The 10,283-nt window shown below is 47.7% G+C and overlaps 1 protein-coding gene across 1 annotated transcript in view; it reads left to right on the top strand.

Moving 5' to 3' along the window:
• Positions 1–7,293: 7,293 nt before the first annotated feature.
• Positions 7,294–10,283, top strand: part of ihha (Indian hedgehog signaling molecule a) — a 10,483-nt gene continuing 7,493 nt past the window's right edge. The window contains exon 1 of the mRNA XM_076262682.1: positions 7,294–8,039. Coding sequence (XP_076118797.1) covers positions 7,740–8,039 — 300 coding nt within the window. The 5' untranslated portion in view covers positions 7,294–7,739. The remainder of the gene's footprint in view (positions 8,040–10,283) is intronic.

The raw sequence follows: 10,283 nt of genomic DNA, 5'->3' as shown, positions 1-10,283 counted from the left end.
ACACTATTAAGTGGGTTGGTCGATCTTTATTTAGCCAGGGCCACATGGGAAAAGGTGGAACTATTACAAGTAGGAAGACGTACACAGCGCTGATGATTGAGGTGTAACAAGTTATTCACATGTGTGCGACGGAGAGGCCAGTGTATTTGTCAATTAGGAGCTCTATTGGGTAGACTGACATGGCAGAATACCAGAGGTGTTAAGATAAGGATAGAGAGGCCTTTGGAGTGTCTGTGGGTGAGACAGAAAGATAGCAAAACAAACAAATATTTGAAATGCTTGAGAACGATAGAGAAAGAAAAAACAGAGAATTGCAGAGGCAAACAAGAGTAAGAACCTCTGTGCACTACCTGTCAGATAGAGCGAAGGAGAGAGATACAAGCTGAAAATATTGAAACACTGTATGCATAAGTTTGCGGAGAGAAAGCGGGAGAGTGAGAGTATGTGTACTTTAGCGTGTGTGTGTGTGTGTGTGTGTGTGTGTGTGTGTGTGTGTGTGTGTGCGTGCGTGCACAGGCACAAGAGAGAGTGAGAGTGAGAGGTAGAGGAGTGGGCAGGCCCTTTTGAGAAAGGAAGCCATTGATGGTGCGAGCGCACGCGTGCGCGTGCGTGTGCCTGCTCATCGAGCTATTCAGGGCCTCTGCCTTTAGGCCTCAATTACAGACGCTCAGCCGCAGGCGGAGCTGAGCATTCGCGGAGCGGAGCGGAGACGCGGCTGTGGTCCGGTTGGGTCTCGCTGACCGACCCTGCGCCCGTCCCCTGGGCAGCCCTTTGTTATTTTAGCAGGGCGGCTAGCTTAGCCACGGGGGCCGCTTTTAGCCCCGGCCTGGCGAGCCAGCCAGGCTTGCCTGCTTGCTTGCTTGCTTTTATACAGCTCGCTCTGGTATTATTTTTTCCGCCTTTCCCGCTCCAACTCAAACTGGACTGTCTCAGTGCGGCCCCCGCTCCTCGTCGCCGAGGGCAACGGCTTGCCGATGCGGCTACGGATACTCAGGGGAGCGGGAGCTTTGAGCTGAGGTTTGGACTGTAAATGGAGGGAGAGAAAGAAGGTGGGGGGAGAAAGGCACTATTGAAATGAGACATTGCGATTGGACGGAGAGAGTGACTGACAGGTTATGTGTCCAGTCAGGTTGCTTTGGTTCTGGCTGACTACTATTCTCAGGAGCATAGGAGCAGGAGCCTTGAGCTGAGGCTGGGACTGGAAATAGAGGAAGAGAAGGTCGGGGGGAGAAAGAGACGAAAGGGTGATCAAGATGAGACACGATTGGATCATGATTGGATGGAGAGAGAGTGACTGGCAGGTTGTCTGCCCAGTCAGGTCGTAGACGACCAGAGACGCCGGGTCACTTTGGTTTTAGTTGACTCCTGCATTCAGGGGCAGAGGAGAATAAACCTTGTGATGAGGTTTGAACTGGAGATGGAGGAAAAGAAGGAGGATCATAAAGAATCACGAACCAAGACATCATGATTGGACATAGAGAATGATTGACAGGTTGTATGTCCAGTCGGGTGGAAGAAGCCCACAGACGTCAGGGCCCTTTGGTCTGAAAGCTGAGCTGTGTTCTATAGTAGGGGTGTCTGGGGAATCCGCCCCGCCCCCCCCTTATCCCATACAAAATTTGAAAGCAGTTTGAGTATTTTTGAACAGCGGGATATACTACTACGATTCTGACAAATAACATGCTACACAAGGTATTTCCGTGGCAACCCAAGGCAAGCAACTCTGACCGATAGCATCGGGGAGTTGCATCCTACAGGGGAAGTTCTGACGTCCCAACAACCCTCGCGTGCCGTTCACGTCTTCATCCACTGGCTAAAGACAGCTTCTGACTTTGCCTAAACACTTGCAGTGGGTAAACAAGCATAAATAGCAGTGCCCTTTGAACAGTAGATTATTGCATTCACACATCACATGATCACGTAACGAGGCCAAAGCACCGGTATCCTTACCCCTACTTGTTGGATTACTCTCTCTGTTACTTTAGTTGTTTGGTTGGGCATTCAGGCTACTGGTAGCGCATGTGGTACTGTGAAGGAGAGCCTTTACGGATCCTGGGGACAACGTGTGGTGCTGTGAAGGAGAGTCTTTACGGATCCTGGGGACAATGTGTGGTGCTGTGAAGGAGAGCCTTTACGGATCCTGGAGACAACGTGTGGTGCTGTGAAGGAGAGCCTTTACGGATCCTGGGGACAACGTGTGGTACTGTGAAGGAGAGCCTTTACGGATCCTGGGGACAACGTGTGGTGCTGTGAAGGCTGCCGCCAGCCAAGTGTGAATTGTTGTGTCCTGTGACACGTTGTGTAATGTTAAGTTACGCTTGGTTGTTGATTGGCCACTGTCCCCTACCTATACAGTAGCACAAGGAATTTAAGACCTCTCCTGCGTGCATCCGAGAACAATTTACAAAAAAAAGAAATCAAAATAGAGAGAAAAAGATCTAAGTAGAGACGAGATTCTAAATTACATCACTGTTTGTTGGCTTTTTTTTTTAATCAGAGGTCCACTGTGCTGGACTCGGGGCACTGAGTAAGGTCTGATCGCATCAGCTGTTCTTTACCGATCTCTCACTAGTTCAGAGACATGACTTGTTTCCAGTGAGACCTGACATTCATTCCAGTGCTTTGACTTCCTTTGTAACTCACCCCCACAGCCCCCAAAACCAGCCCCCCCCCTCCCCTATAAAGGACAACAGGAAGTGGTTCTGGGCGCACAGCTACCATTACCTAGAGGGGGAGCGGAGCGTTGGTGGCTGCAGCACAGGTTCCACCACACGCCACAAGAACGCGGCTCCAGCTCGAGCAAGGGCAGCAAAACAACTAAAAACAGAGTTGTTTACCAGTTAATAGCACAAAAACATCAATTTGCTCTCTCTTTCTCTCTCTCCCTCTTTCTCTCTCTCCCTCTCTCTCACTCCCTTTCTTGCTCTCTCTATCTCTGTCTCACTTGCATCTGAACATTATCCATTTCTAGATCACTGCCCTTTCCTACCACCTACCCCCCACCCCATCCACCCACAACCCCCCTCGGTGGAGCACCCTTTGTTGGTTAGTCCGTGGGTAGCCCTGGTGCCCATGTAAGGCCTCGGAACGCTAACCCCACTGACAACACATGAAAGGCGCCCCGGTTGGCATTCTTTGAAAGGCACCCATCTCCCTCTGTCTTGGCCCATGCGTCCTCTTATTTCACTGGGGCAAATTAATAACTCGGCAACTTCAATGGGCCCGCTGCACAGGCGGGAGACGCTGGGGCTGGCGACTGAAGCAGTGCCATCGACAAGCGCTTGACAGCGAGGAGTCTCTGGTCTGACTTACAGCAGCAAGAGGGAAAGAGGGAGACAGAGAGAGAGAGAGAGAGAGAGAGAGGGAGAGGGAAAGAGAGACTGATGCGTGCTTGAAAAAAGAAAATAAGTGCGTGGTCCCTCTTCTTTTTGAGTGCACATAACGAGGGCTCCCTGGCCTGCCCTGACCACTTCTGAAGCATTGTCAACAGCCAAGTCCAATAGAGACAGGCTGCTAGGAGCCTTGTCCTTATTTATGAAGCCCTTTGGAGAGAGAGAGAGAAGAGAGAGACAGAGAGAGAGGGAGAGGACACGCTCCGTGGGACCCACTTGCTCTGTAATTGCCCCTCTGTGATCTCGCAAGGACTCTCAGCTGCTGGGGAGCAGGAGGAGGAGGAGGAGGAGGAAGAAAGTAAATAAGTAAATACAAAGATAACGATGGTGTAAAGAAAAATAAAAACCCTTCAATCTCAAGACCTATCATCTGTCACCCCGTTACATCTTCTTCATCAATCTCAGGAGTTTGCTGACATGTCTCCCACATGTACAAGAGTGCCATTCTTTTCATGATTTAGATGTATTCATTTAGCAGATGCTGGCACTCAAGTCATGGTCTATGTTAGGACTGATATGTTAGCTCTGCCAGTGACATGGAACATGGAACATGGAACATGGAATATGAAACATCATGGGGAGAGATGGGGGTTGCCCTCACCTCATGCAGAGGTTTTCCTGTGTCCATGCAAACACAGTTTGGAGATCGAGCATCAGATCAGGCGGTTCAGAACAGGATGGCACGAGTAGGCAGGCTCGATCGGTGCCAAGATAATGCGGCTAATCAAGCATATTTATTGGTTAGTTTTCCTTTACTTTCAACACCACTTTCCCTTCTGTTTGGGTGTATGTATGTATGTTCGTATGTATGTATGTATGTATGTATGTATGTGTGTTTGCTTGTAGTGTGTGTGTACATGCATTTGTGTGTATGTGTGCGCGCGCATCTGTTTGTGTGTGTGTTTCCTTGGTGGGGAAAGGTCACCGAGTGCATGGAGTTGATGAGTTTTAAAGCATTCTTTAATTAGCCCGACGGGATGGGCATGACCAATCCCCAAAATCAGCCTGCTCTACCTCGGCCTTGCTTCATAAAGCAAACAGGGTGGACAGTCTAGTTCAGTCCAATTCAGCTCACTTCACACTGATTGAAGAGACAGTGGACTCTCTCTCTCTCTCTCTTTCCTTAATTGCTCTGTCCCTCTCTCCATTCCTCCTTGCCTCCCTGATCCAAATTAGAGCATGTAAAACTGACTGGTGCAGAAAATACTCGGTTATTTACATAAGCAAATAATAAAAAAGATACGTCAACATGTAGTGTTTAAAAGTGTGCTTTTTGAAATGGCCGTGAAAGCCACAGAATTTCTCTCTCTGCCCCTCTCCCCTCTCTCTTTTTTTGCTGGTAAATATTTGAGAAGCTAATTTGGAGTAGTTTCTGGTCATTTTATTTTAGTTCTATGGTGAGGGGAACAGAGCAATGAGTGTCGTCCTTGTGGTGGGGGTGGGGTGGGGGATTTAGGTGTGTATGTGTGTTAGTGTGTGTGTGTGTGTTTCAGGATTCTGTTCTTCCCATGGCTCTTCACCGCTAGGCTGGTGACGGACAAGCTCACCCCCTCAGCCCCTCCGACCCTACCACTGCCCATTACCCCTCTGTGTACAGTCGCCTGCCTGTCTGCCTGACCCCCACCCCCTGAAACGCCCTCCTCAATCTGGGCCCTATCTGACTGTGGCCTTCCCCTCTGCATGCAGTATGTGACTCTTACCACAGAAAGTGTGCAAATGAAGTATACTTAACCTCCTTCACTTATATCTCAGCAGGATACTTGTGTGTGTGTGTGTGTGTTGAGGAAAATGGAGTGTAATTCCAGGAGAGATCATTTAAACTTTGTTTTTGGTAAAAAAAGCAGCAAGAAAAGTTTCTTGTGGTGGCGCTACACACCATCAAACTTGTCCAAAGGCTGCATCTGGTTCGGGAGCCATTTCATTGTCTGTGTGGGAGTTGAAACGTTCAAACTATTAAAAGTGTAAATACAGTTATGAAAGTGTATTAAAGGGACCACATAACAGCACGCCACCACACACACCCACACATCACAGATAACGGACAGGAACACATGTCACACAGAACCCTTAAAGGCAGTGGCGTGTAAATCCTGAGCTTGTGTCATCCGCATGTGTCGACCAGTTCAGATCACACACAAGTCTGTCTCGTGTCCTACTGTGGACCAGGCAACAGTCAACAACAAACAATCATGATGGCAGAAATCATTTGATGTGTTTTAAGATTAAAGCACCTTTTAATATGGTGTGGAACGTGTTTCAATCATGATGACAGAAATCATTTGATGTGTTTTAAGATAAAGCACCTTTTAATATGGTGTTGAACGTGTTTTATGAAGTTTTAAATAAAACAGAAGATGACAAAAAAAATGACAAAAAAAATATTGCGTGTACCTCAGCCACAGCATCTCCCACTGATACTCCTTTTCAGGGGAGTCTCCAGAGACATTTCCTCTGCTTCTCTGGATAAGACTTTAGTGTCTCTTCTCAACTGTTAAAGGTACACTGTCACACCCGTGTGACGGGCATGTCGGACAATGAACGTTCTATTCTAAGAATATCTGGGTTCATTGAATTCAACATAGAATTTTAGAACCTTGAATTGTTGCTGAACAGAATCATATGTTAGAATGTTCAAAAACCCACGCCTGTAAGGGTTAAAGACACTGCTGTGCAGGAAGACAAGCTCGCATGCTCTTCTTATTCTTAGTGGGTGAGACCCAAAGCTTCAGAATCTCAGAGATGCTTAGATGAAGAATAAACTCACATATACATGCACACACACACACACACACACACACACACACACACACACACAATACTAAAACGTATTTATTCTAAAAATAATGTCGCTGGAAAAGTGTGTGTGACTGAAGACTTGAAGTGACCGTGGCTATTAACAGACATGTCAGAAGTACATTCGGGTTCTGTGTTTTCAGGCATTAATGGATTTGCTGTCCTGAGAGTGGTTTGCTTGTCTCCGTCCTGGGTAATAAGCCATTTCAAAGGTTACTCTGTCGTCAGCAAAGTGACCACACACACATGTACAGACATACACACACACATACACACACACACACACACACACACACACACACACACACACACAAACACACACACACTTCCTGGTGTGTTTTCCAGATGAAACATGCTCACTTGTGAAGGTCTAACGCTGTCAAGAAATACACATGGGTCACACACATGCACACTTGTACACATGCTTTGGTGTTAAGTCACTTAACCTCATTTTAGCTTGTCATTATGTTCAAAGTCTGCACTCCTTCTCCTTGTAAGGGTGATGAATTGTGTCATAAACCTTGCATGGACAGAACAGCTCAGGTATATCCATGATACGTTTGAGTTTCAAAAGCAGGCACCTCTGTACAGAAAGCTATGTTATAGCAGAAGTATATGTGCATATATTTTAAAATCCTAAATGAGCTACCCTTTCATATACTGACCACATCACAGAGCATTTGCAGAGCAACACGTCCCAGTGAACCTGCTGTACGTCAGCGAGATGTATGTGTACGTCTGCACGCATGTATGGCGTGTGTGCGCAAGCAAGAGTTTGTGTTTGTGTGTGTGTAGTTGGTGGGGTCAACGTTCGTCCAGTTTGGGCCAAATGTTCGGGTCAACTCCGAATTTGTGTGTGTGAGTAAGCGAGCGTGTGTTTGTGTACGCCGAGTCTAAAGCTGCGTCCTCCCAGCAGCAATGAGTGTTTGGCAGGAGGAGAGCCGGTGGGTATACGACGTTCCCAGTGTGACCGGCTGGGAGGAGTGGCGGCCGTGGATAGAAGGGCATAACTGGCAGGGTGCGGTCACAGCTTGCGACTGGTCTTGTGGATTACTTCAATTCCCAATTCAGCCAGAGACAGGGACTCATTCAAAGGCGACCGCGGAAGCACGAACTGCCACGAGGATACCCCTTTGACAGCTCACTGTCAACCTCACGCCACCGGCTCTCCAGAGAGAACACACACACGTGCGGCTGCTCGGGCTTATCGTTAAATAAATGGACTTTCCTGCTCGCGCTCATTTACGTGTTTTACTCCAGAGACTGAAGTTTCGAGGCGTTTGGCCACCGGACACTCGGTGTCACAGAATCTCCGCTCGGGCGACTTCATTCCCAGTTACATGACTGCCTTCACGTTGACATTTGCGAGCGAACGTTTTTACGCACCGATAATGACGCGGATCAAGGTGATACAAAATTAAAGGTTTTATCCTCCACCCCCCACCATCTACCCCGTGGGGGGAATAAGGAGGGGGACGAGGGGTATTTTCAAACTCCACGGCGACCTGTGCCACCTTACCACTCCCTACCGGAGTGCTCGGCGCTGAGGGTGGAATGCGGCTCCAAGTGCTTTTGGGGGTGTTCAGCGTCTGCGCCCTGGCTTTCTCACCTGTAGCGGAGGGCTGTGGACCAGGGAAGGGATATGGAAGGAGGCGTCCGCCGCCGAAACTCACACCCCTCGCCCTGAAGCAGTTTAGTCCGAACGTGGCCGAGAAGACGCTGGGAGCCAGCGGCAGATACGAAGGGAAAATAACCCGGAATTCTGAGCGATTTAAAGAACTCACACCTAACTACAACCCTGACATTATCTTTAAAGATGAGGAGAACACGGGGGCGGATCGGTTGATGACACAGGTGAGATTGCTTTGTTCCCTCACAAACGTTCAAATGATCCCCCAAAAATGACCCCCATGATTGATAATCTGCCTGAGTGGCTGTTTGCCCTTTGCACGGTGCACAGATGTGTTCGTAACTTCGCGATCGATGTCTTGCTCTTTCATCCGACAAGCAGCTGGGGGAATTGATTGCCGAGCACCTGTTTGCACAACGTGATTAGACGTCAGTCATGCAGCCCCCTCGCACTACATTTTCAGACGCTTAAGAAGTATTGTCAACTCGGTATATCTAAACAAAACGTAAAACAGGCTTGACTGTTTTTGAGGACTGAACATTATATAATTTTGATAGCCTAGGCTACTTTAAAAATCGGGATTTCAAACGTTTTCTTCACGAGAACAAAGGTGCTGCGAATCACCTGACCTTTTACAGTTGTTGGTTTATTGTTAGTGTTCAGCACTAATTCGTTCCTTATTTTGTATTAATGAGTAAAGGTTATGGTGCAGAAACAAGTGTGTTTTTCGATTTAATTTATATTGTCGATAGGATTGTACAAAGGTTTTCCCTTGATCTGTTCAGAAAGCACCTGTGCCGCAGCCATCAAATTCAACAATTCCGTTAAATTCACTATTTAAAACCGTGGCTCCTTTACAAAGCTGTAATTTGTCCTCAAACTATGTAGTTGTCAAAATCAGCATGACCTATAATCGCCAACATGTCGACAGCAGAAATCTGAAATGCATCATTAGAAGCCCTGGGCACATTTGCGGGACTAAGGGTTAGATTTTGAAGACTCCCAAACGGTCTTAAAAGAATTTAAGCTGCTTGGCCTTGAAGCCATGGGAACAACCATCTCAGAACACTTGGTGACATGTTGCAAACAGATCCCAAGAAAACCATGTCAGAGGCCGCTATGAAACTCATATGGATGCGGCGGGTCGTCAGCCTCTCAAGTTCACTGTGAATCCGTCTATTCATAACCCCGGAGCTCCACAAACAAATGTGGAAGGAGTGGGGAAAAAACTGATTATTTAGCAAACTGAGGAATGCATTTTGTGTATTTTGGCATTTTTACTCGGGGACTAGGGTTAGTTTCTTTCATGCTATTTTTGCCTCCATATGTAAAATATCAAATTTGATGTTTAAGGCAAAGCATCCCCCACCCTTCTTCTCCGCCACCGCCACCCCTTCACGGGTCTGGCGCTCGTTGTGCCCGTAGCGAGGCGCGCACCCCGAACCATTCCACCCCGACCGAGACCGACTGAAAGCGCGAGGCAGAGGGATCCGCGACCGCTCCTTTAACGCCTCAAATCTAATTGGATGCTGAGAGTGTTTTGTCTGCGCCCGGAGGGCATAGTGCTCTGGCTGCCTCGTGTAGATGTGCGGTCGACTTGACTGCAGCTTGCATGGTGCACATCAGAAGGAAACTCAGAGAGCCTATGTAAGCGTAGACTATAGACCAGACCAACATTTGCACTTCAGAAATATATACGTTTGCCTTACTGACTGCTGACTGCTGTAGCGTATAGTATTAGGCGTACTGGTTATATGTAGGCCTATTCACTTTCCCCCCTCAAAACAACTTAGGTGACCTATAGATTTTGGCTATCCCATAGTTATGACAGAAACGGACCCGGGCTGTTGACTTGCAAATTAAAACAGCTGAGTCGCAACTGACTCAAAACATTCCCACAGTTTCCCACAGTCTCTGTCATCTGGTTTTCCCGCTTTTCTCGAGAAGTGGAGGACGAACCCGACTGACAGCCGTTGCCTTGAGTTATGAGGCGTTCCTGCCGCACGTGTCGGCTTGTCCTCTGTCATTTCACATGGTCCCCACATCTTTGATGCGCGCCTTGATTTCTTTTTTCATTTCTCTCTCACTGTATGTCTCTCTCCACACCCCCATTACAACTCTCCTCTCCCACAAACCCTCACCGTAGACTGGTCTCACTTTGTTGTGTTTGTGTGGAGAATTCAGTGGTGTAGCCAACGTAGGTGTGTCGTTGCTGTGTCACCATCTCCAAGAAAAGCCTCTGAACTTCTTTGGGGACATTTTTCTTTTGGGGACACTCAATAACTCAATATACCCACCTGAATACTCCCACCTGGCTATACCCCTGAAAATGTTGCCTGTGTCCTCATTTACCATCCTTTGAACCTGTGCCCAAACCAGGCTGCACTATGCTACACCTGGATATTGTGTGTTGTTGTATAGTGTGTGGGTAGCACCAAGTGAATGTGCCTGTGTGTCAGGCTACATAG

The sequence above is a fragment of the Alosa pseudoharengus genome, unplaced genomic scaffold (genome assembly GCF_046254945.1).
Source record: "Alosa pseudoharengus isolate Yale_2024_CS ecotype anadromous, Long Island Sound unplaced genomic scaffold, YU_APseudo_1.1 YU_APseudo_1.1_scf_3, whole genome shotgun sequence".
Lineage (NCBI taxonomy): Eukaryota > Metazoa > Chordata > Actinopteri > Clupeiformes > Clupeidae > Alosa > Alosa pseudoharengus.
The sequence above is the reverse complement of the archived record's forward strand: the minus strand, read 5'-3'. Positions and strand labels throughout refer to the sequence as shown.